The sequence below is a fragment of the Apis laboriosa genome, unplaced genomic scaffold, assembly GCF_014066325.1.
Source record: "Apis laboriosa isolate Shangri-la unplaced genomic scaffold, ASM1406632v1 scaffold13_cov153, whole genome shotgun sequence".
Taxonomy (NCBI): domain Eukaryota; kingdom Metazoa; phylum Arthropoda; class Insecta; order Hymenoptera; family Apidae; genus Apis; species Apis laboriosa.
Window position 1 is genome coordinate 2,225,048 of NW_025221370.1, and position 28,000 is coordinate 2,253,047.

Here is a 28,000-nt window from a genome sequence, read left to right on the forward strand (position 1 = left end):
CCCTTGACAAATTCACACACGTGTACAAAATGCATCCGCACAACACAATGTCCACCTAAAACCGAACTGAACTTTTCGAAAAAATTCAAACGCGAACCCCGTTACCGAACCGGCCAATCATGAATTCCAAAAATCAATCAAAACACGCAGAAATGTAAAAGTCACGTAACCCGCTAATACCGTCTCTCTCCCCGTGTCCAATAATCTCCTCGTCCATTGAACGCTATCTAATCAAGGAACTAACGCTATCCAATAATAATAATAATAATAATAATAATTAGATATTGAAAGTTTCTTTTTTGTAATTAAACATGCATAAAGGTTGCGAAAGGTACGAAGAATGGAAAGCGGAACGAGCGCTGAAGACGAAAATTCAGGAGAAAAAGAAAGAAAGGAAGAAACGGAAGATATCAAAAAAGACCGACGAGGAGGACATGGAAGAGGTGGACGAATTTGGTAAAACAATTCGAAAGTGTAGAAAAAAGGAGGTAAAGAAGGAGAAGAAGAAGCCGAGACAAAGAGTTAGGAAAATTTACAAACACATACCGGAATCAGAATTGATCTTAGGATGTATAAAACCATCCATAGAAGTGAGGGAATACTTCCTCAATCCACGACATATTTCATGCATGGGTCTTACAATACCGCCAACGGAAGCACCGCGTAAGATTTTGATTTTTCACGCTTAAAAAGATTTATTTATACTTTTTTTTCTCTTCTCTCCCTTTCAGATTAGCGAATCTCCGTTAAAATGATTTTTTTTAAAGGAGAGTATGCTTATTAAATTTTTCATTCATCTATTTTTTTTTTTTTTTTTTTTACTTATTTATGCGCAACAATTTTTATAATCGAGCTTGAATATGATTTTATCTATTATCGTTATTATGTTGTTATTACAATCGACTAGTTTGCTCTAGTGTAATAAGATGAAATTACGTCAATATCATTATTCAACGTCTCTGACTCTTTTCCGCTCTCAATACGTTATCCGTTTTTTTGCTACAGCGATAACTCGCGTGGCTGATCGACGAAAAAAACCGTTGTACATAACTACTTTCAAAAAATGGAGTTGTAAGAAAATAACGGAAGAATCGGATTTAGACAGTCCAAGCGAATCTATTTGTTCCTTCGACAGTGAAATATGCCTTGCAAGTAATGGGCAATTCGAATTTATCTCATCGTCAATTATCGAAATTTCTTCGTAAAATAGGTCAATCCTTAAAAAAATAAATCTTGTCTTCCTTGATTAGACGTGAAGCTGACATCGAAGGATCACAAGGAGATCAAGAAATCTCAAGAGAAACGATACGAAGAAGTCGAATGAAGAAGAAAAATAATTCTTTTTTCCCTCCCCCCTATTCAATTGTAGAAACGGAATCCGTATAATAGAATAATAAAATAAAATATTCGCTTCGTTGGGATAAAGTAAATTTTGCAAATAATAATAATAATAATAATAATAATAATAATAAGAATAAGAATAACTTATTAAGTTTAATATATGAATAGGAGAATTAATAATTAAATAGAAGAATATCAGAAGAGAAGACAATGCACAATAAATGGAATTCGATGTTAATTGCCCTTTATTTATCTCTTGATCTAGGTTATAACATCGATCAATCCGCGAATTGTTTCGCGTACAAAAAAATGTAAAACTGCAATTCAACACGGGGAATCTCCGTTCTTCATTTCTGCAAGGTTTCTTCCACGAATCATTTAATCCTGCTACGCGATAAAAGGTACGAAGGAATGAGCAAATAAGAGGCTTGTTTGCTCGAGAAAAAAAAGTTAATTATTAGTTATTACTGATCGATTAAAGATTAAAAAAAATTCGATCAATAAATTAATAATTCCAGGTTAAGAATATATTCATCGCATCCTGCTGCTATTAATTGATAACAAGGCCACAAGATGGAAGACTTTATTAGACAAAAAATTAATAAGAAACAGAATTTTCCTCTTTGAAAAAGTTTTTAATAAACGAAGGGAACAATTATTCGATCGTTTGTTATTAATCGATAATTTGTTTATGTATCAATCATCGGTCATAAATTACTTCATTAAAATTTATTCGAGATACGATACACGTAATTTCTTGCACAGAAATTTTCCGCTAAAAAAAATTTCATTGTGTAATACGTGACATTATTCAACGTGAAAAAAAATTATTTAACATAATATCAAAAAAAAAAAAAAAATAGATCAGATGCAACTTTACCTTCATTAATGATATGGATAACGTGCAGATAATTTAAACGTGATTTGAAACGTGATTTAAATTTTTCTTCTTTTTAATTAATTAAAAAAAATTTACATGTGCAAAAGAGAATAAAATTTCTGCCCCGCGACAAAAAATAGGAAAACATAATTGTCGTGAGCGAGTTAACATGTCTTCTTCGCGTGCATAACCATCTTATCTGTTTGTAACCGCAACAGGCGGTTATCATTCTAGTTCGGAGAAAAAAAAGTTTTCAACGAATTAAGTTTCTGTTCTCATTGTCAGTATGCGAATGGTTATCGACGAGGAAGCCTAGAACTGCCCAGAATTAAATCTTTCTTCTATTTAATCAAGTTCAGTTGTAAGTTTTCGAGAATAGTTTACTTCGAACGAACAAAGTTTGCGCTTAACTATTCCTATCATATTCAAGATCAAAAAAAGATCTCGAAAATGTACTACGGAATATCGAAAATAATACGTAAGTGATAAATTTATACGTACATAAGTTCTTAAATATCGTTGAATGTATATTTTTATAGAGTAGTGTGGATAATTTGACGATAATTGTCAATTTTTTAACATAGAGAATTATTAAACTGTCAGTTTATTTAAATAATTATCTATCAAGACGTACTTTTTGTTTATTGTAATAAATCAATAATAACGATGAATAGTACTTTTTTTTTCTTTTAATCGATGATATTAATTTATTGAAATTCATATAGATTTACATTCGTTTAACGATCGTTCGTGTTACACAAAATATTCATAAACTTGGAATTACATTACAAATTATTAAATTTCTTATATATTCTTATTTATATTATTTATATATTATATTATATATTCCTTTCTTAATATATTTTGCGCACTAAAATGCGCATTTAGAAATCTATTTATCTATGCGTTCAATATACCGATTATTTATGATAATATTCCAACACGATTAAAAAAAAAAAAGAAATACACATTAATTAATGTTGCATTAATTTGTGCAAACAGAAAATCCAATAAAATACAACATTCGAATAATTAAAACTTTGTTTTTGTAAAAAAAAAAAAAAAAAAAGGAAATCCAAAGAAAAATAAAAAAATTCGACGAAACTTCCTTTCTTATGTTTAATCTAAACGATAAATTACTCGTTAATGCTTCATCGATCCCTAAGTGGATTAATCCGTCAAATTATTAACCTACTTTCATAAAAATTTAACGAATAGAACCGCTCTCCTTTCTCAAACGATATTATCTTAGTTGGCCTGTAAATAAACCATAAAATTCCTTTCAAATTCAGAGACGAAAAAAAAAACGAAGCACGATCGTTTCCTACGTATCGTTGAAACTATTTTAAAATCTCTTGAAAATCTTTAAAAAAATCTCTTCTAGAATTGGCGATATCCTTTAACTTTGAGGTTGAAAAATTCGTCGTTAATTTGAAAATGATTGGGAAACGATCCGAAATAACGCGACGAAATAAATTTAATATTATATCAACAAAATTTACATCCCGCGTTTTCTATTATACTCGCAGGTAGCAATTTATTAAAATCGCGTTGTTAAGTAATTTCTATGCACACACTTGTAAGCAAACGTTGCACATTACGATTGAAAGCAATCGCAATCTTTCTTTCGCAACACGCATCCCACCTTACACGTTTCCACTTAAGTATCGGTTTTCTCGTGCTGAAAGAACGTAACACCGTAACAAACAACGCTTCCAACCTTTTTCCCGCGTGTATCATGCCCCGACATACTTTCGTTTTTGCTCGTCAAATTCCACGATGGATCAACCTGAATTCACACGTGTTGGAAATTCACGTGTCAAATACCGTAATTTTCAACGATTTATTTTCCGACAATCTCGATCGAATTCAAACATTTCGTTTTTAACTCGCGTGGATATCGAGAAGAATAAAATTTCGATTTTTGTTCGAAAAGTAACGTTTATAGGTTTGTGACTCGATCGAGGAGAATTGATTTTCGAGGGATTTTCTTTCTTTTGCGGTCGATCGATTCGAATCATCGGGATCACGGTACTACGGCTTTCCAGCCTTGTGAATGTCAATGGCAATGAACCACTTGGTGAAAGCGATTTTTAACGACCTTTCCACTGCGCTGAGACTGCTTATCCTTATCTCCAAAGACCAAGTTCCCCCTAATGATTTCAAAAACCTCCTCCTTTCCTCGAAGGAAAAATTCGAAAAAATCGTGATAAAACTTATAATTAACGATTGTTTCACTTGGTCAACAACATTCTATATTCTTAAATACGAATTAAAGTCCAGATTTTGAACATATCGAAATATATAACGAACCAGTCGATTATTCAAATCATCCTCGATTCGCTTAATTTCTTCCGCATCCATGAACAAATCGAGTGATCAAGGTGATCTGATCTCCAATCTCTTCGAATGATTGAAAAAGGAAACTTGAACTTACGTCAATACAAAAAAAAAATGAACCATATAATTCATATAAACTTATTATATAAATAATGTTAAAATGTATTCCGTATAAATAATAACATTGTAATTTATAGTATATTTTATAGCGTGTAATGTTTGCACGTTATAAATTATTGCAAATGAGGTTTGTAAATCATACTTCTCTAATAAATTAATCAATGTCAGAAATATTTCACGCCTTAACGTGAAATATTTAAACAAACATTTGAAATTATTGTTGAACCCTGAACTCGCGAAAATAATCGCGATACGCATGCAACGCCTCGATCAACCGCTTAAAATCGGGTATATACGTGTCGGTAAATTGATAAACTTGCAATATACGATACGATAACTTCCTCTTTTCTTTCGAAGAAAGAAAGAATTAAAAACTCGTTATCTAGACATTTGTTGAGTAATGAAGCACGCGCATAAGTGAAACAATGCACCCGTTTAAGAAGGAGAATAATATTCATAGGATAATGTGCTTTTTCTTTCTTTTCTTTTTTTTTTTCTTTTTTTTTTTTTTTTTATTTTTTANTTTCTTTTTTTTTTTTTTTTTCTTTTTTATCGGAAAGACAATATAGGCTTTGCTCTCGTTAAAACGGAATAAACGGTTGATTTCTCGGTGAATTGGGAACAATTAAATGTCTTTCAACCGTCTGCCATTTGACTTTTTATAGCACATTTTTATCCATCGCGTTAGTTTTATCGTTTCATTAATTCCGATATTTCCATAAAACAAGTTTGCACGCGATTAATATTCGACATTGGAATAGAGTTATCCGTTCTGTATGATTTTATCAAACGACTTTATAGATCGAGATACAATTAATTAAAAAATATTGTAACATATAACATGTAATTTCCATTAAGATTATCATAACCTATAAATTGTGACCTAAAATTTGAAGAATTCGATATTAAGTCATTTTTCTGTCCTTCTAAAATAAAATGGGAAAAAAAAAATGATAAAATGATTTTGTTACGCTGGGATCGTTACAAATCTGCATATATAGTTTTATGATTTTATTCCGAGCAATATATAGCAAAACAGGTATTTCCACGAAACGTCAGAATTAATATATATATTATGTAAATAATACATGATATATGAATTTTAATTTCTTGTAATAACGTATTTATTATAATTACACGTGATCGATCGCAGAGACAGAAGTCTTATTAGTCTTTGCTATTCATCGGTCGACAAATATCGTACCGAGTGAAATGGCAACAATATATCGATAAACTGTGCAATAATTCTAAATTGAACGGCACTTTTTCGTATCGAGAATTTTTTCTGATGGAAAGATAATTGCTTATGTTAAATATACATTCGTCATTGATATTAATTGAACATTGAGTGTACTACAAGATATGTACGTGTGACTTTGACAAAAAATTATGATACATTTATTAAAGAGTGTTTAATATCAGAAGATTCGCTAGATATTTCTCATGCTGGTAAATATCGTTATGGAAAGGAGAAAGAACGGTTAGTATCATAAGGCAAAGCATCCCTTTAATTTTTATCATCTATCCGTTATCTATTTTCCTTTTCTTTTTTTTTTTTTTTTTTGATATTAATCGTTTTTTATTAATCGCAATTTCCAAAATATATATAAATTGACACCAAATTTCATAAAGTCACGAGTAAGTAATAGAAATTTTAAATCGATTAAATCGACTAAATGTAAAATATTATCTATATTATCACTATATTTTCTTCATATCTCATAAATTAGTATTGATAGAGCTGTTTGTTAAATAATTAAAATATAAATATTATATTCTAACAGCAGACAACAATCGTGCCTTTTGTTCTAAAAATCCATTGTATAATCTATCTATATGAATTAATTATAAAATAAATAAAAATAATTATGATTTCTATACATCTTCTCGTATTAGATTAGATTTATAGATTTATATATAAAGAAACCCTTTTATCTGTAATTTTATTTTTACAATTTAATTTTTTTTTTAAACTCGCCAATTTTTATGGCGAGAAACTGGATAAAAAAATCACAGTAAAATACAAACGAGCATAAAAAATCACCACCAAATTGATTCCTTTTTTTTTTTTTTTTCAACCACTCCAAAGGGATTTCGCCCAGCACGAATGTATTTTCGGAGAATTGCTAAATAAAAGCAAACGTAGTGGTCAAACGAGATTTCTCGACGTGAGGATGTAAAAGACGCGATTTTTTCACGAGAAAGAATAAACGAGAAAAGTAATGATCTTCCACGCATCTTGGAACACAGCTTTTCGCACAGCGTGTTCTGTTCTGTTCTTCCAGTCGATTTATAAATGAAAATATTCTTTAAAAATTTCCATTATTATAAAATGGAATAAAAAAAAAAACTACAGGATTTTCGAAAAGAATTTTTAAATCTTCAGTTTTGCTATTATGGTGGTATCTTGAAATTCAGAACTTGAAAAACCAGTTGATAATTAAATGTTACTAGGTTCAACCCTATATGGTCTTACGTGATCTTTCGTTACACAATATCAGTGCACGTGTAACAGCAATTTCTTTTAATTACTATGTTCGACAAATAAACAAGAAATCACGTGTAACGCTATTCGATGAAACCATTTGGATTTGACCCAGACTTGGCCTAATTCTGGTGACAAATTAGAGAAGAGTAACTTAGATTCGAGAAAGCTGTTATCGGTCATAAAACGATATTATGTAAATCGGGCAAAAAATTCACCGTAAAATCCACTCGAAAGTTGTAAGAAAGAGTTGGCGAGAAATTATTCTTTATTTAGAAATTGATAATCATTTTGTTGAAAAGAATAGAAAAAAGATTTTGAAAATAGAATCAATATGAAAATGCAACGTAGAATATTTTATCATCTATTCTAAAAATGTTAAGAGGATTTTAATAATGCATAAATTCTGTATAAGTTAACGAAACTAAATAAGATAAAGAATTTTAGATTATTAGCAACATTTTTTAAATCAAATATTCTATCAAGATCGATATTTTACGATAATAAAATCATGTTTGAGTTATCTAAAGAAACGGAAAATAAATACAATTTATTAATAATTTTTAAATAATAATTTGCATTGTTAATCTTTAATCAGTTATAGCTATATATAAATTTCTAGATTTTTTGAGTAAATGATAATAATTGAGTAAATAATTTTGACATTGAATCAATAATTTAATAAAAATAGCTAAATATTGAACGATTGATAATTATTTAAATATAAAAAATTAATTTGAATAGTAATAAAATTAATATTCCTAACCTAATTAAAATAAGGAAATATATATATATTAAAAAAATAGCAAAACAAATCATTTCCATTTTTTATCGTTACGAATATTCAGGATAATTCCTAAATAGATGTATATATTATACTTATACTTAAAAGATAAATCTTTATAATAAAACTGAGACTACGATTTATGCGATGTAAGTATCCATATATCTGATAAACTTCTATTGAAAATTTTATATTTATATAATTTTTTTATATGTAGGATTGAATTTGAATTCCATTATTTCATAAATACCTGGAATTATAAGATATATGACTTATTCAACAGTTTTAATCGTTCCTATAAATCGTTTTAATAACTGATCAAACATATTCCAATAAATCGTTTCTATAAATCGTTCTAATGTCGATCAAACATGTATGTTAATCAAGTTGAAAGGATTCAGGATGAATAAAATAAATTTTCAATTTTGGAGAATTAAATGGAGAGATCCAAATAAATTCATTACATGATATATATTTTAAGAAAAAAATATTATTTAGAAGTAGATTTAATCGACGCTTTTTTTTAATAATGAAATAAATAATGTATTTTCAATAAAGTAACAGACCGTTTATACGATAAAAAAAAAAATGTCGAATATTCATTAAAAAAAAATTATTCAAGACGAAAGAAAATAATCAAGAATGTATTATCGTGTTATGTATATACAATTTGCAAGAGAAGCAATAATAATAATAGAAGGTCTCATTCATTTTGCACGAGCAAGAAAAGATCATATAAGAAACGTTAAAAATTCACATTATAGAAAGATCTAAAATCAAGAAAAGATAAATAATTGTTCGATAAATAATTCTTTTATAAAACTATCCTTTGTATTAAATTTAAAACAATTTGTTAAGTATCATATATTTAAAATTAAATTCAATTAAGTACGAAATAAATAATATTTGAAATAATATCGATAATCAAAATATCTCCAATAAATTTTAGATTCAAACACAGATATATATATATCATATGTCATATATAAAATGTCAAAATAGAAAGGAATCAATGTGTATACGAATAAATATTCATGGAATGGTATGGTATTGATTTCTATTATAACTGTTCGTTTTAACTATTTAACAAATGAACGTCATGAGACTTCTAGAATTTTTCGAGTCAAAATGAGAGAGGAGGAAAAAAATAAAACGATGACGAAGCAAAATATCTGAAATTTTTTTCCTGTTATATTATAACATTTCTATTTTTTGACATACGGAAGTATGATCTTACGAAATGATATGATATTTCTTTTTTTCTTCTCTAAAATTGAAAAATTGAAAAAATCTTTTTTTTTTTTTAGAGAATAAACACGTGTCATTATCATTTTTAATTGTTCACACCTTGTTATTTGTTTATGTCTCGTTTGTACATCCATTAATACGAACAAATTACCTTCGAAAAACATTAAAGCGAATCGTAATTAAATACGTAGAGAAAAAAAAGAGATTAAGTTGAGAACGACTTGAACAAAATTACAGCAATTTTTTATTCATGTGGAATGGATTTCATGACGATCATCACGTGCATACGGCGTAAATGAAAACTCCCTTGGTGCGTGAACATTCCAATGATCAACCTTGTAACCTGTAATATACTAGAGATCCTTGAATTCAAACTTGTTCGAGAATTTTTTCGAAAATCTATATCTTCTTTGTGTATGCATTTGGTCGTACACTTTTCCATCCTAATTTTCGTTTCAAGCATACTTGAACGAACAAAAGATGAAAGACGTTCGATCAATCGTATCCTTTAAACTTTAATTTTTACCGAACAAATTTATACACAAAGATCGCAAAATTAACGATTCATAATTAATAACACTTTGTATCTCTTCTTTCTTTTTTTTTTTATAATAATACATCATAATTTTCATATCGATTAACTATATCAAATAATACAAAATATATAGGTATAAAAATCAGAGGGTTATACATATATATATATATTCATAATTTTTGCAAGGCATGTAGATATAAGAATGTAAAGTGACGAATGTAATAACCGGTTCTGTTTTATTTTTGAGTAACTACAACTTCATTCCAGTATAACAATTCCAATACACATTACATGGCAAAATTCATATGATATTTCTACATTTCTCTTGTAAAATATCAGATGATGAAAAGTAAACTTGGATCAAAAAGCGAATGATTCGATAATTAGAAATATCACGTATAATAAAATAATTTATTCATTCGATCAGATCATAGTCTTCTGCGTGCGATTAAATTATTCCCAATCGTAAGATAAAGATGACTTGCAACAAATTATTCATATTGAAATAGGAATAAAAATATAAGAAGACTTTATGGAAAATTTAAAACAAATCTAATCTTTTTCTGTTCTCTTATCATCTTTTCATATCATCGGATTAGATCAATCTTTAAGAAATTTATTTATAAATTCCAATATCAATGAATTAAGATTACAAACCAGTGTTACGACTTGAATGAATATAATAACAGTTCATTATTGTTTGACATTTTAATGAACCATTTTCATTACGATACATAAAATTAAATTATAGAAAATATCCATCATCCAATTGTATAATGCAATTGTGTATAAAAGTTTGTTTATTAAAATGAATATGCAAAAATAAGATCGATAAAAACTATGTCATTTGACGTGGATATTACATATTAATTACCCCGTTGAGGAAATTTTCCTATACGGAGGCTGTCATTTATTATTCAGATGGAATTTTTTCGAATATCATTTTTTACTGAATTTCAACCAAGATGACTCATAATCTCTGACTAAATTCGAAATGACTGGCAACATTCACCATTTCTTCGATCATTTTCAGGACATTATCTTTTATTCCATCGTTTTTACATCAAAGATTTATTTCTCTAATGACGCCTTCGTTTCGACAAGAAATTCTTCTTAAAACGCAAACTTCTAAGCAAAAAAAAAAAAAAAAAAAAAAAANAAAAAAAAAAAAAAACAATCTATTCAATAATTTGGACGATCGTTCGTTTTGCCATTCATCCAGGATCTCGAGGATCAACTAATAGTCCGAGAGAGGCAATTTGTAATCTGACCAGAAGCGACAAGTTAGAAAACGACGATGGCATACAAACAGCCTACTTCGCACAACTTGAGCAGAGAAATCCTCTCTCTGCAGGGATCGCGTTCCCCTATCCGCGAATGTCACTCGCGAACGATAAAGGAACGAAAGGCATCCCCCTGACTCGCATAAACGATCGAGATAATATTCCATTGACCTTTGGTCGTCCGCGCTGCAACCTATCCTCCACCTGACGACCAACGTGATCTTTTTGCACGTGTGGTGGGGTGGCCGCGCCTCTCCCCGATTGGCTCGTGCTCCACGTGCTACGCGCCGCAATCACGGTGGAACGAAACTAAACTGGGAGTGGGGGAGAGCAACGACTCTAATATATTTTTTGAACTCGGCCGATACTCCACGCTTTCGTCACTTTTGCAGAGAAGCGCACGCGGTTCGCGACACGGGTAAACACGGTGCATCGTGGATCGGTGACGATCGATTCTCTCATCTCATTTATGTAGGCGTCGACCAAGAGAAATAATACGACGGTTGATTAGCTCGGTCGGTATTCGTTCGAGATTCGGTGAGGAATTTTTAAATCCAATCCGAAAGCTTCGCAGAACGACGGTTTGACGTTGAATTCTCTCGTCGTCGTCGTCGTCGAGGGATCCACGATTCGATAAACCGAGACACCGTTGTCCAAGTAAATATATACATATACATCACGTAGTGCGACGGGAGGAGAGATCTTGAAGATTCGCTCGAATAAAGTTATATCACGTAATGTGACGGAAGAAATTGTTGTACGCAGTGCACTCGTGTTTAAACTTTTAAAACTCAATACTTCCGTATTCCTTTCTGCATTATCGAAACTATACTGATATCGTATCGATATTGCATATCAAATGATCGTATATAATTAATAAACGAGAAAGAGCTCGGTTTCCAAGTTTTTTTCTTCGATCGTTGCGCCGCGAGCTCTCTCGCTCACCCGTGGGGAGGGTCCAAGTTTGCCAAGTGAATTTCTAATCCGTGGGTCGATAAATCTCTCTCGTGATCGCCGTGATCGACCTGCGACTTTCCTTGCCTTCCACGAGAGAGAGAGAGAGAGAGACAGAGAAAGAGAGGGAGAGAGGGAGAGAGGGAAAAAAAAGAGAAAGAGAAAGAGACAGATAGCTAAGCGATACATTATGAAGGACTTTATGATGATATGGAACCGACTCACCGGTCGTCGTTACTCGAACGTCAACCCGAGCCAGAATCAAAACGACGTTAACGAGGTGGAGGAGGCTACGATAAGTAGAAGGGCGAACGAATTGAGGAGAAAGTCTTCGATCGTGGTCAATAATATATTTAATGCGGCTCTATCGGTGCAGACGAGTGGAAGGCCGAAATGGTTCAAGAGTAAGTAATTGCCATTAAATCCGGAAACCGTAAATTCACATTCCGTGCGATGAATGTTAAATGATCTCTTTGTTAGGTTTTCGATTCGACTCGAGGTACGTCTGGTTGGTGTTCGCGTACCGTAAACTTACACTCGGATTGTTTCTAAATTAATTACCGCGTATGCTTGGTTTTCGCGCGGATGACTCGATGAATATCCCCTTCCGAGAATAATTAATGAATTTTGCGATCGAACGAACGATATCGACAATATTTCGATTATTCGTTTTGTTCGATTCATTTTGTTCCATTTGATAAATTGTTTCAATCTCTTTAATTAAACTCGAAATTCAAATTGATATCGATATGTATATATAATATAAATATCGATATTGATACTAGTAATCGTGTCGTAATCGAATCGAATTAAGATAAAGATGTCATTTATAAAAATTTGTGATGGAATAATTGGTTCGTCAATCGAATCGAACATTTGTTTTTTTTTCGTACAAATTTCGTCACGAAATAATGTTAATTAATTTGAGGAATTTCGTGAAAGTGCGATTGATCACGTGAAAATTCGAATGGAAAATGTTAACACGAGTTTTATTTGAAGAAAATAACACGTTACGATAGATTATGCAAAATTTCAAATGAGAATGTGTCATCATGTGATAAAGAGAAATCATGTGATAAAAAATTTGCATCGATGGAATTCGAGACCTGATTCTTTTCAAATGATTTCAACGAATGATCATTAATTATTTCTTAATAGGAGTAATTTTAGATCGATGCCCCAATTAATCAAATGAAATTATCAAATTATTACAGCATGAAGATATACATGAAATTCTTGTCATGAAATAAATTTGCATCCATTCGCTCCAACTTATGAATACGTATATGCATATTCATATATTTTTATAACGATTTAATTCATTCGATTGTTAAGACGATTTTGAGCAAATCTTTTCGTGGACAGAAGTGATCAATTGTAAAAGTTTTCATCTATTTCTAAATTATAATTTAATCTTTAATATTTTCGTGAAGCGTTTTAACGTTTTTTCTTTTTGTTTTTTTTTTTTTGTTTTTTTTTTTTTAATTTCAGATAGCTACTCATAAATTTTATTTTTAATTAATTTTATTTTTGATGATATTTCGCGTCACTTCAGAGTTATATATACATTTCTTTCGAGGATCTTTTTACAGATTATATTTATCTACAAGTGATTGATCACACTGAAACGAATGACTTGAAGTTCAATGACTTCGTTTCGACATTTTCTAACATAACTTATTTATTAAATGATATTCAGGCAATGAAATATACGTATATAATAAAAGAAAACATGAAATTCTTTTTCGTTTAAAATACTTCTGTCACACGGTTTATCAAGAAATTAACTTTTAACGTCGGTATCGCATCTCATAGCATTCCTTGTGTCAAATGTCAATAAAAATTTCTCTGTCTTGATAATAAATCGTCGATAATTTTGTAAATAGGCTGTAAATGTTTGAACGCAAAAGTTACGGCCCATTTCCGCCGCGTAATTATCGTTTATCTGCCGGTTATCAATATTACATTATCGTATTACTAAAATTAATATTTTATCAAAGCACTTCTTAAAAAGGAAAAAAGAAAGAAAAATATTAATTTTCGTATTTACACGTTTAATCGAAATTTAAACAATAATACAGCTCCGATTCCGTAACATTGTATTTATTTGTACGACAGAGTTGCACGTAAAGTAAAGAAGCAATCGCAATACCATTTTCAGTAAGAACAAAGGAAAAAGAAAGAAGAGTGTTCGTTTCCATATGAAGATTTCAATGAAGCAATAAAAAAACGACACGCGTACTTTATGTTAATAATGATTATCCTTCCTGGACACACGCGTCGGAGAATTGTAAGAACGCCATAAAATCCTCGAATATGAAAAGCTTCCTTCTTCGTTCAATGCCGTAAACTGGTATTACAACAATAGCGATTAAAGTAATCTTCCGTTTAGGAATCTTAATTGGATGCACTTTGCATATAATAATACGATCGGACAAACTCAGAAGAGGATTATTAAATTGGTAAAAAGTTAATGGAAAAGTTCGATGACGTAAATGTAATTCGAATAAAAGAGAAAGAAAAATAATGGAAAGGGGAAAAAAAAAAAAAAAAGAAATTGGCGAATTAGTCGTTCTAAATGTCGACGAACAGACTTTCTTGAAATTAATAGCTCATCAATTTTTCGATTACAAATTTTTTTGTAATGCCTCGAACGTATAAATCGATGGAAATAACCAAAATGTTCGGATCGACGAAGAAATGCGTGTCTCATAAGAGAGAAAGAGAGAGAGAAAAAATAGGAACACATAACAGGTTCTCCGTTTCGAATTCTAAACATTTATCTGATAGCTAAATCTTCGATATATGACTCGATACATCGCAAGAATCTATTAACATATATTTTTTTGTCACAATGTTTGACATGACTCATTTGTTCGAAATTAGACACTACAAGTAATAATTTTAATCAGTCGATTTGAAAAATCCGAATCGTTGTTAAACATTTGAGTCGTATTAATATTTTATTCGCGATAATAAAAGATAATTAGATACAATTATACAATTCGGGATATCAGTCGTTTACTTCGAAACTTTCAAATAAAATCGTTGCCCTTTTGAAAATCCGTTGATGTTCTATTAATAATTTAATAATTGGAATTTATTTCCAGATATTTCGTTAGCTTGCTCTTAGATGAACTCTGATAAAATTATCTCTAATGTTGTCTCTATCGTTATCTCTAACGATATATTTTTCCCGATAAAATAAATTTAATATTTTATTCTTTGTTTAATATTTACTCGAACTTGATAATTCAAATATTTAAACATTTTCAATTTGCTTCAATTTGATTGGTAAACAATTTCTTGTTTATCGATTTGTTTATTTTAAAGTGAAGGCAATACAATGTCTTCTTGTGCACACAGACATAAAATGGCATTTAACAGTCATTTGAAATTCAATTAAATGGCACATTTCTTCTTTCCTTTCAAGAAGAATAAAGACAGAAAAGATAAAAGGAACTGAATCACAAATTTGAAGTTTACGTAATTCTATTTCTTCCAAAAAGTTTAACGGATTAAATATTTATATCAAATCAAGAAATTATCTTAGATAAGATAAAATTATTATTTATAGTAAAATAATTATTTATAGTATTATATTTATAGTATCATGCGATTAAATTTTTTTATCGTTTGATATTTCAACCTGACAATGGCATTGAAAATATATATAAGAAAACAATCGTCTATCAAACGAAAACCAATTGATCGAGATTAAAAAAAATTATGAGACAGAAACTTTCGGATAATATTTATTTAATTCTAATGTCGTAACTAACGATTGTTTGAAATTTTAAAAAATAAATATTTAATAAAAGCAGATAAAAGAAAGATTATTATATTTACTTTTGAGAAACAATCTTAATTTTTATTTATAAAATTAAATTATATTTAAATAGATATCTTTAATATTCTAATTTAATATTTTAAGTATCTTATCGCGTTTATTCACGAATCTGTTGTAACAAATTATAATCTATTATTTTCCCGATACAATTTAGCAATGCAAATAACGGAAAAAGTATCTGTGATCAATTTGATTGGTACTCAAGAAATCATACGAGTAAATTGAAATACGAAAATGAAAGATCAGAGAGAAATGAAAAAAAAAAGAAAAAATTATTACGTATACCGATGAATGTCACTTTTTCTTAATTTTCTTTATTCCTGCGTTAACATTATTTCACGTTCAAAGTCACTTATAAACGTGATAAATAATTATAACGATATAAAAAAATATATATATATTTTAATTTACGATCTTTAATAAGTAATCTTTTTTTACATCTAATACATATTCGAATATTAATTGAGTAAATGTTATTAACAAATACTCCACAAATTTCTATCGAATAGCTTACGTAAAAATGATCCAAACTCGTGAAGAAAATTAGATATTAAAATTCATACGATACCAAAAAATGTTTAAAAATTTAAAACTTCCACGCTCGCTTATTCGCAAGATGAACGATCAAAAATCAATGATGTAAGTAAAATATAATATAATAAATAATGTTAAACATCAAAATACTTTTCTACATTCACTATTTTCTGATTATTAATTCATTTTCCTTCTCTCTTCGACTTTAATTTTCTAATTAGAGAAAATCTAAATTAGAAAAAAATCAAAGAAAAAAATTTTCGATCCTTCTTAAAGGGATCGTATATTACTATCATCTCATAAATTCATCTAATGCAAATAATGTCTTGTGCAAGATGAATCCACTCGAAAATGCCATATAGTCGGATTTCGTTTCCTTCATGATATTTGACGAAATGCCAACACACGAGAAACTTCAATTTTTGTTTGACCAGATAAGGCGACTCTTAAAACGAAGTTGTCTTGCTAAATCTCGCCGACCTCAGGTTACAACCGATGCAACGTGAAGTAAGAATGGGGAATGATGAATGGTGGAAAACATTCAACCAGGGTTTCCATAGGCTTTTAATTGATCCACGACTTACGAAATAATAGAAAGATCATGGTAAATGAATCGTTGTTAACTTCTTATTACGCGGATATTTCAAGAAACATCGAAACAACATTGTTACGCGTAGATACTACAGCTTTCTAGAAATTTACGACTACATACCAAATATCTTGAACATTTTTTCACAAGCATTTGTATCTACCTTACCAGATTGGACCGAATATTTTTCACATATTGAAAAATTGTGCAACAGAACGTTCCATTCGAGAAAAATATCTGAATCTGACACATTTTCTCAATTGTAAATTATAAAATAAGTTTACATGAAAGAAAAAATACAATTATTCGAAAGAAAGAAAAAAAAGAAAAGATACAAACGTCTCCATTCACGTAAGAACCAAGAAGAATGATGATTGTAAAAAATAATTGCAGTAGCGGGTGGAATTTACGAATAAGATTAACGTCAGCACGGGAGTAAAACGTTTTCATTATTAGTAAGTAAACAGCTGACGGGATTAAATTGGCATTCCGCCGATCTTCCACCTGTTGAAAGGCAGCATCGTGCGCGAGATTATGCAAAAAGTACGCACGTGCCGTTCGATTTATATTTACGTTACGCAACTTGACGAGTCGCGGTCAATATAAAAAGATTCACAATAACGCGTTCGGATCTCGAGGTGCATTGCACGTTGCAAGCAAGTCATGACGCGAAAAATCGTCAAACAATAAATTAGACGTGCACAGTTGCACAATACATCGGTACAATAACTTATGATACATTATATACGTGTTCGCAATATCTGAGCTTAATTGACGCAATAAGCGCAACAATGAGAAATTGATACAGAAACGCGATATCAAACTTTTATTCCAGAAATTTTGATCGTCTACACTGTTCGAACATATCCAAAGTATTAAGTCTTTACCGATCGAAAACCGATATTGATGGTATTTTTAAAATTGTGCGATCGAAATAAAAATTATATACGTATGAAATGAAGTTTTTGCGAATATTCTTCACAATGAGACAGCACATTTAAAATGTTTTTAAAACGTTTGACTTATCACGATAACATTACGGCTAACTTATTCTATTTCTCTCTCTACTTTTACAAATATATATTATTAATCTATTCAATGATAAAATCTACATTCGTAACGTATTCGTACGTTACGAAATTGTCGAGCCATCTAAAGATTTACGAACGATTACAATAAACGAAGAAATAGTTGACCCGGCGAGCATGCATTTTGTAATTTCCTCTTCCGCGTATGGGGATTGGACGTTTCGTAAACGTTTGAACATCCACAAAAGAGTCGCGATTCCGTGGATATAAAATATAACGACACGAAGAAAATATGCACTTTCTATTAGATGGCGGCGATGGCGCGTATACAGTTGCGTCCCGATTACAGCCGGAAAATTATTACCACATCGTGCCGCACTGCCAGCGATCTTGCAATAGTCAAGAGCAAAGCGATTCTTTCCACGAAACCTACCAACTTATAATTCGTTATAATCTTCCAATCTGCTCCCCCCACCTCACCCCGTCGATTATTTAAGATTTATTTTATCGATCAAACTTCTTGTTTTACCTCGACGTTTTAAAAAATTTATATTACTTTACACGTATCCTGGATACGAGACGTAATTTCAGATAACGATCGTTTCATCATAATTAATTCGATAATTTGTTCTTAAAAGCATATTTTCGTTAATATCTTTTTTTATCTTTCTTTTTTTTTTTTTTTTATTAATTTACAAGTATCGATACATCGAAAATGTCTCGTTAAATTTTCACTTTCTTTTTTTTTTTTATGTAATTATACATACGTCTAATAATTCGCATCTCATCACCTTCACTTTTATACTTTCATTACGTATTACATTACGTATAATTGCAACGCGTATTACCGAATACAAAATCGGGTGATTAATTGAACAATTACGCTTTCAAGTTCAATTTGTTTTTGCACGAATCGGGTTAAGAATTTTAAATATTACATCAATTGTTATCTAATTACGAAATATGTAATTAGACTTTTGATCGATCGTATCGATCGAGGTGGATTAAGATCGAAGAGCTATAAAACGAGCTGTAAAACGTATTTTGCATCGAAAGTAAAATTGTTCGAGAGATTCGATCGTCCTTCATAGGAACGCATGACAATCGATATTTCCGTGACACATTGGTATTCCTCGTGATCTACAACAAGATTACTTAACGGTTACCAAAGCGATCGGTTACACGTTCATTTGTATCTCCATATATGTGTATCGCCGGCAAATGATAATAGAGAATAACATTTACATAACCCCAGAGAATTTAATTAAACTTATCTCTTCTAATAATATCAAATTAAAAATATATATCCGTAATTACGAAATCAAAGATCTATGCACGATCGCACGATCCACAAAATTTTTACGCATACGTAATGCTACATAAGTTAATTACACAGATAGCTTTAAATTATCATATGCAACTTGAACAACGTTTCTCTTTTTTTGTTTGTCTGTTTCTACTCCATCTCGTTTTACATACGGATACGGTTGCAATGAACATTTTTTTTTTTTTAAAGATAAAGAAAAAAAATAAAAACTAGAAATAAGAAAGATTTATTGAAAGTCCTTCGTTCCCTATCTAGAATGACAATCCAAGGTTTTTTCGTTATATTTATATTTTCTTTGAAACGATAAATAACACGCCCGCGAATCTCTGCGATACGCAACATCATGCCTGAATAAATTTATTTTTTCAAGGATTTCAGCGACATCGCGGAAATACTTGATGAATGAGTAAATTTAATGGACAATGCGTTAATTATTACTAATCGATGAGCGGGTATTCAGTATAAATTAACCGATTCAAAATTCTTATATCGATTTCTTAGAATTTTGAGATGACGAAAAGCGATGTCGATAAAATGAAATAATATCCGTATCGTACTCGTCTCGCGAAATATTCGAGGGGAAAAAAATCAGCGCAAGTTATTATTATCCAGATGCAACCAGACTGCATCAACACGATGCACTTTAGACACTTCGTAACGCTGAACGTTTGAATGACGTATTTTCGAATCGACATTGATCAAACGACCATTTATTCATTTTTACTCGAAAGAAGGTTGGAAGTGCATATGATATCCTTAATATAGAATAAACCTGACACAATTTCCACGAAATCTGACTCGCGACTCTCTTAAAATTCATCAACAGTTTCGCATATGTAAACGAAGAATTTCAATGTTAATCGGAATTCTTCTATTCTCGTATATTATAGTATATAAGTATATAAATTCGGCGCCCATTTGCACATAATATTTTGAAACAAATCTGGCCATGCTTGAAATAAAAAATTGCAATACGTTTAATCGAAAATTGAAATATCCTTCGTCTTTCGAATATCCTTTAAAAAAAAAAAAGAAAATCACCACAAAAAACGAAATAATCAAGATAAATGTTTATATGATTTTTATTATATGTCTATATAATTTATATATCACAAAAATTACATAAATCTAATTAAATCTAATAGGTTAGAAAGGATAAAAAAAATTCTTTTTGAACTTACGTATTTATGAGTGTTTTAAAAATGTGATTGCATTTTGCAATTATATTTGGTAAAAAAATGATTACTCTTACATCTTTTACATCGATCGAAAAAATTCCTGTTTGCAGTTAATAACTTAGAAAATTGATCGATTCTATTTCTTTTTATTATTTTATTCTACACCGTATGCAAACATGAATACAACCATTTGGATAAAACTTTTCTTTGAATTGATCAAAATTTTTTTTGTTACAGATAACAATTTAATTTTTTCTATGCTTTGCTCTCGATAAATTCGCAAACTTATCTTGAATATTTTTCACATATACGTAACAGTAATAAAATTCAGCTTAAAAGAAAATATAGCGACCTAATAAAATTTTGCATACCTGTCCAATGAAACTTTTAAATTTATAACATTAATGATATGATAATTTTTGAAAGTCGTATATATGTCCCCCATAACAGGGACAGAAATATAAAAAAGCGAGTAATTTCATGCCAGATCCTTTAACGATTTTAGATGGAATTCATTTTAGATAAAATCTCTTAGGTTAATAATCGTTTATCGCCTTCTTGTACTTGTTACCTTTTTATTACTCTTTAATCCACACGTTTATCTCTCACGATTGTGCAGGTATTTTCATACTGATGATTTTGGGATGCCTCGGTCTTGCAACCGGTTGCATTCTCTTCGTGTTTCAACCGTACGAGCTACTTTTTAAACTGAAAATAATCTTCAGCCCCAACAGCGAGATATTCGAGTTATGGCGGAAACCGAATGTTGAACTTTATCTGAAAGTTTACCTTTTCAACGTAACAAATCACGAAGAGTTTTTATCCGGCAAGGAGAGCAAGTTAAAGTTCCAAGAAGTTGGTCCTTACGTTTATAGGTAAGCGCGTTATCGAATTTACTTGAAATATAATTTGAATAATTGGACAAAAAATATTCTTTAATCTCGTTAAAAATTCAAAAAAATTAAGATCTCGTTCGAAGGATATAATAATGTTATCACATGTGAATCTGATCATGAAAAAAATGGAATTTTTAAAGGATCGAATAAAAAAATAGATTTTGATAAATTTTCAGAGAATCATTCGAACATGCAAATGTTCTATTCAATGATAACAGCACGGTGACGGCTCGGCTGCTTCATCCATTGGAATACGTACCGAAAATGAGCAACGGCACGGAAGAGGACGAAATGATATTGCCAAACATCGCGTTATTCGTAAGTAAAATTGCTCGGTTATAAATATAAAAAAGAGACATTAACCAGTCTTTCGTGTAAACTGCAAAACTTTCGTGCAAAATTTGGTCTTGTTCTTGCTCTGTTTCATATGATCATTCACAAATTGCATGCGTATGCGCATTAAATCATAGCAAGGACAATGAGTAAACGACCTTGATGTTTTCATTAAATGATGTATACGAATTTAAAAGTAGCACTAAAACGACCAAGGTTCTCATTATCTTTCTAATTTTTAATTCAAAAATTTCATAAAAATATTTTAGAAGATTTAATCTTTTTAATTTTGAACACTTAATCTTTAACTACACGGTAGATTTTACGTTAATTTTTTATTAAATTGGACAAGAAAGAATCTTTGCTATTGATGTAACGAAGATGAAGTAACTAAATGCAAATCAGAATAAAAATTAAGATTCATAATGAATAATATTTAAAAATGTGCAATTATTGAAATAAGGGAGGATATCTGATTTTCTTTGATAAAAAAAGAAGAAGAAGAAAAAAAAAAAGAAATTATCGAACAGTAATTGGGATAACAATAGCGTTCGGCAAAGTTCAAAGAATGTCAAACAATGCATCGATATCTCCTTTCTGTCTGTTGATTGACTATTTCCAATGGAATTCGCGATTTATCGAAGTCAATTATTTTATGAGCATTACGATTAAACTTCCGTTTTCTCCTCGTTAAAAATAAATCTTTTATGATAAATTAAATTCTGTATAAATGCAGAAGAAAATTTTTTTTAGAAAAAATCAAACGTTAAGCGAAAGAAATTAATAATCTTTTACATTAATATTATATTAAATCTAGTAAAAAAAAAAAGAAAACATTATATATTTATTTATATATTTTTCATTGATGTATAATGGTTTCAATTATTTTTTTCAAAGATAAGGAAAGTAAATCGAACAAGTTATTTTAAATACTTAACGCAAAGAATGAAGTTTATTTAAATCGAATATTCATATATGTATATTAAATTATGCTTATCAAAATAAACAAGGTTGATGAAATATATTATCGAAAAAAAAAAAATGTAAAACATTTACATTTTAATATCACATATACGTACAAAAAGATTAACGATAATCATTTAATGGTAAATTATCGATTGAAACAAATTATAAAGAATAATATTTCTCGTTCTCATTGAAAGATTAATTGACTATGATAATTACAATTTCGATCAAAACGCAATATTTTTTTTTTCTAATATTCGTGCCGATTTCTTAATATATTTTATCTGTTATTTTTCTTTCAAAATATTCTTATCAATAATTGATGAAATATTAATTAAAATCGCGAAATTCAAAAAGCAATTTTTTTCAATAAAAAATTCAATAAAGAGAAAATTTATCTAATTTTTAGTGACGAAAAAAAAAACGATATTGATAATGATGCACGTGGTAATTATTAATTTTGCAATAATCGGCAAATGGTTATTGTTTAAAGTACAATTTTGTTCATGTTTTTGACTCTCTGCTTTTATCGCAATAATATTTTAATTGTATATAATATCAAAAATCTAATTTTCAAATTTTACATTAGAATGATACTACAAATAATTTTAAAAAAATTCATTCTTTTTTTTTTTTTTTAATAAAACGTAACAAAACAGAATAAAATTATTCAAATATCAAACTTTGAAAAAAAAATAAAAATAACTTCGTAATAGATGATATGATAGATATGATAAAAGATCATATCAATTGCAATGGAAATCTATTCTCTAGCTACAAATATATCAAATTTCAATGACGTCATAAAATTTTATAGCGGTATCATGTTACATTACTATGAATGCTAAGATCAATGTACATCATCGGCAATAATTTGTTTAAGAAAAAAATTCTTAAAAATATCGGAAAATATCGATTTAGTCAAAATATTCCACGTAATGTGTTTCCTTAGAATTGCAATCGAAAAAAAAAAACTATGATCGTGCATGTACAATAAATTTCCATTCGATGCACGAAGACATTCTTAACGAGTGCATCATATTTATTGGCGAGAAAGCATGAGAGCAAAGTCGTAACAATTCGAGGGAATGCCTGAAATTGTCTTATTTTCGATAGACTAAATTAAGCAAGTTTTTAGCAAAATTATAATTTTTATCGATAGATCCTTTAAACCTTTAAAAACGTCATTCGCGTTAAAAAAAATTCAAGTGAAATAAAACGTATCTATAATAAAAAAAACTTATCTATGTACGTTTATTTATAATCTTTTTTTTTTATATTTTTTATAAATAAATAAAATTGTATAAAAAGAAAAAAATCAAGAGAAGACATCCGTAATTAAAATCTATATATATATATATATATATATATACACATATATATATCTCCAAAAGAAATATATTTTCTTTTTATAAATTTAATTGATTTTTATCGCATGTTATCTGCATATTTGTAAACTAATATAACAATGTGTCACGTAATATCGTCGAATTCTAAATTGTTTTAGATTTAAAGAAATATATAAAGTGTAATTTCGTTAAAAGACGCAAACATCTCGAAACATTTTGCTTTACATTGCGCATAATAATAAAATATTATCGTATAACAGAAAAAAAAAATCAAAGAATGAAAAATGAAAAAAAAAAAATGCAATGTCTCATTTAAAAAATATCAACAATCATTTACGGTGATCAAAACATAACACATTATAATAATTTGTCAAACAGCATCCTTATGTAACTTGTGTAACTTGTGTATCGACGCGCAACATGCATATGTATGCAATCAACTCAAAGCATGCGAGAACATCTTGATCCTGTACATATATCAGTTAGTAAACGCATAGTACATAGCATACTTGCGGCGTCAATGAACTTTCAGGCATAAAATGAAGATCATGGAATTTCCGCAATTCCTTTTGTCCGCATCCGAGAATGATGAAGAAGATTCAAAAGGGGAAGGAAATAAAGCGATATAATGAAGTTGTCTAACGAATAATGTTCTCTTTCACGTTTTATGAAAACAAATCATCGTTAATTAATTGTACGTTACGCGGCGAATGAGATAAATCATATTTCATAACAAAGAAGATTAATTATCTTGCGACGTGAAAATCGCTGACTCCACATACAAATAAAAGAAAAGATGACATTAATTAATAATGAGCGCAGACCGTTCTTTTTCGAGTTTTTTTCGTATATATAAATTTGTATATATATAGAATTATTATATTAGATATATATGAAATATATTTTTATTAATGATATTTTTGATATAGTTGAAAAAAAAAGTTGAAAAAAAGAAAAATTAATTAAATATTTTTGCATTATTTATTGAAAATATACTTCTATTTTTTATACCTATTAGAAGAACTTATTACCTATTTTTATATCTATTAGAAGCTATTTTAATTCCTTTTTTAATATTTACAGTTTACAATTTTGTAGCAAAGTATTAATAGTAAATATAGTTGCTCATTATGATTAATTATATAATTGTTTCATAAATATGAAATGTTTATATAGTGAAACATATTGTTTGAAGAACGTATTAGAAATATATTTTATTTTATTTCATAACCAATATAAAAAGAAAATATAAAAGAGTATTTCAGACTTGTAACAAAGTATAATTTTAAATCAAATTTCTGTTCTGTTTTAGAGTATCACGAACGTAATGAGGAATGCCGCGTATCTATCTAGATTAGGATTAAATTTATTAATCCTTAATACAAATTCTCATCCTTTGATCAAAATGACTGCTAAAGAATTTATGTTCGGATACAAATCTACTCTGGTCACTCTGGGCAATAAGATGATGCCATTCTGGATCAAGTTTGATAAACTGGGTCTTATAGATAGGGTAAATTTTTCCTAATTCGAAGAAAAATATTAGATTAGATTTGAATAACAACATAGTATATCTAACTCTTTATATCTAATCTAAAATATAAAACAATCTTTTTTTTTTATATTATAAAAAATATTTTATTCTTTTTAAGATCACGAATCTTGAATTTTTAATATACCCCCTTTTTATTCACAGATGTATGATTTTGATGGTGATTATATAACTGTTTATACTGGCGAAACCGACGTACGTCGAACAGGCCTAATTGAAAAATATAATGGCAATGTAAATCTACCGCAATGGACAGGAAAATGTGCTAATGTGAATGGAGCTAGTGATGGAGTAAAATATCCTAGTTACATTGAGCCGAATGATACTATATTATTCTTTAGAAAAAGTCTCTGTCGTGCTGCCCCTATGGTATGTTGTACTTTAATATTATATATATTAACACATTAAACACGTATTCAAATGATTTCATATAATATTTTGAAAAATCTTTTTATTATTATAAATTACCATTTAATATTATCTTTTATTGTCAAATTTAAAAGTTATATATGTGTTATTATATATTATATTATAATTTAAAAGTTATATAAATGGCAAACTACATGAAAATATTAGAAAATATTTGTTACTAAAAATATAATAAAAAAGACTAAAATATAATTTTAGATTCGAATCGAAGAAACGAGTATAAAAGGGATGCATGCGTATAAATATATATTCATTGAAAATATATTTGACAATGGCATCTATAATCCGGAGAACAAATGTTTCTGTCGTCATGGATATTGTTTAAAAGCTGGTTTAATTGATGTCACCGATTGTTATTATGGTAAGACAACTTGGACAAAAAAATTTCAATATTGATCGCATAATAAAAAAATGATATAAGACAAAGCTCATAATAATGTTTAAAATTCGCAATAACTATTAAAATTTTATACAACCTGAATAAGAGGTGCAATTTTGCATTAAATTTTCTAATTAAATTACATGTACTTGATATATATATATCAATGCAAATTTAAAAATAATTCAAAAACAATTATTACTTTCATATGCATATACTTATGTATATTATAGTATTTTATTATTAAAAAAAAAATTCTATATATTTCGATCACTTACATTTATGATGATGCAGGATTTCCAATTGCTCTTTCGTATCCACACTTCTACAAATCTGATCCAAGTATTTTGGAAGCTATCGAAGGCTTAAATCCAAGACCTGAACTTCACGAATCTTATGCCTATATTCAACCAAAATCAGGCCTTCCATTAAAAGTTGCTTTCCGTTTTCAAATCAATATGGCTTTGCAAAATATCGAACACATGGCAAGAGTAGAAAAATTCGGAGACATGGTTTTACCGTTACTGTGGTTTGAAATCGTAAGTATCGAAAACTATCGAATTGTAAAGAAAATTGATTACCTCGAATATCGAAAATATCAATTATATTGATATTTCGATATATTGAGATATTTTTATATAGATTTAGGAAATGAATAAAATAAATCATAATATAAATTTTATGAAAAAGATATCTAATTTTTAAAATATTTTTTCTAGGGAATGAACGAATTACCATTATCAATGTATATTCGTTTTTGGTTTTATTTAAATTTCTTACCAATTCTTCAAGATATAGTGACGTATTCTTCGTTGATTATTGGCATTATACTCATAAGTGTTGGTATTTGCAAAATCTTTGTATATTCACCAAACAAATCAACATCAGCTCGACAATGGTTAAATTCTAAAATGAAAAATCAAAAGTTGCAATTTTTTAACAACAGACGAATGTCGTGTAAAATTAATGAAATGGATACTTATAGTTCATTAATCGAATCGAAAAATGTAAATACAGTGCCAGAAGGAATAACAAAATTATTATCTTTAAAAGAAGATATCGTGTGATCATTAATACCTGAATAAGACAATAAAAGAGGCTATATATTTTCCGTGTAAAGTTGACAAATAAAATGAACAAAACTTATGAAACTTTGAGGTTCGAGGCAATATAACAATACAGTAATTGATTCAAACAAAATCTACATCGATAAGTAAGGAAATTGATATACCTATTTTTAAAGAATAAAGATTTTCACATTTTCAAACTTAATAATACAATTTCAAAATAACAAAAATTGAAATTCATATAATGAATTATATTTTAATATTGATTATAAAATAAAAATATAAATTATATAGTTCATATCATGAAAATTATCGTGAAATAATTTTGTTTAAATTTAACCATAATATGGTAAGTAGTGACATCTTGTATTAAATTTTCTAATTAAAAAAACATATTTCAATACAAACAGTGCTAATTCAGAAATATAATTATCTTTATATATATATATATATATAAAACATTTTTTTTATTAAAAAATTTTCTTTATAAATAATTTTTTATAAGAATAGAAATTTTTATTTTTAATATTTTAACAATGTGTTTCGCAAAGTA

At 28.9% G+C, this 28,000-nt stretch overlaps 2 protein-coding genes across 3 annotated transcripts; both read left to right on the forward strand.

Moving 5' to 3' along the window:
• Positions 1-311: 311 nt before the first annotated feature.
• Positions 312-1,324, forward strand: LOC122721021. Its single transcript, XM_043948201.1, has 3 exons — positions 312-663; positions 1,006-1,152; positions 1,251-1,324. Exons 1-3 carry the CDS (start codon positions 312-314, stop codon positions 1,322-1,324), a joined length of 573 nt encoding a protein of 190 aa, XP_043804136.1.
• A 4,590-nt stretch (positions 1,325-5,914) lies between these two features.
• LOC122720830 (scavenger receptor class B member 1-like) lies at positions 5,915-27,842 on the forward strand. Of its 2 annotated transcripts, none has more exons than XM_043947847.1 (8): positions 5,915-6,161; positions 21,096-21,351; positions 21,549-21,690; positions 25,333-25,533; positions 25,717-25,941; positions 26,200-26,362; positions 26,675-26,919; positions 27,100-27,842. In XM_043947847.1, exons 1-8 carry the CDS (start codon positions 6,125-6,127, stop codon positions 27,445-27,447), a joined length of 1,617 nt encoding a protein of 538 aa, XP_043803782.1. In that variant the 5' UTR covers positions 5,915-6,124; the 3' UTR covers positions 27,448-27,842. The 2 variants fall into 2 exon arrangements, with proteins under 2 accessions (XP_043803782.1, XP_043803781.1); XM_043947846.1 differs by lacking the exon at positions 5,915-6,161 and adding an exon at positions 11,408-12,374.
• The last annotated feature ends 158 nt before the right edge of the window (positions 27,843-28,000 follow it).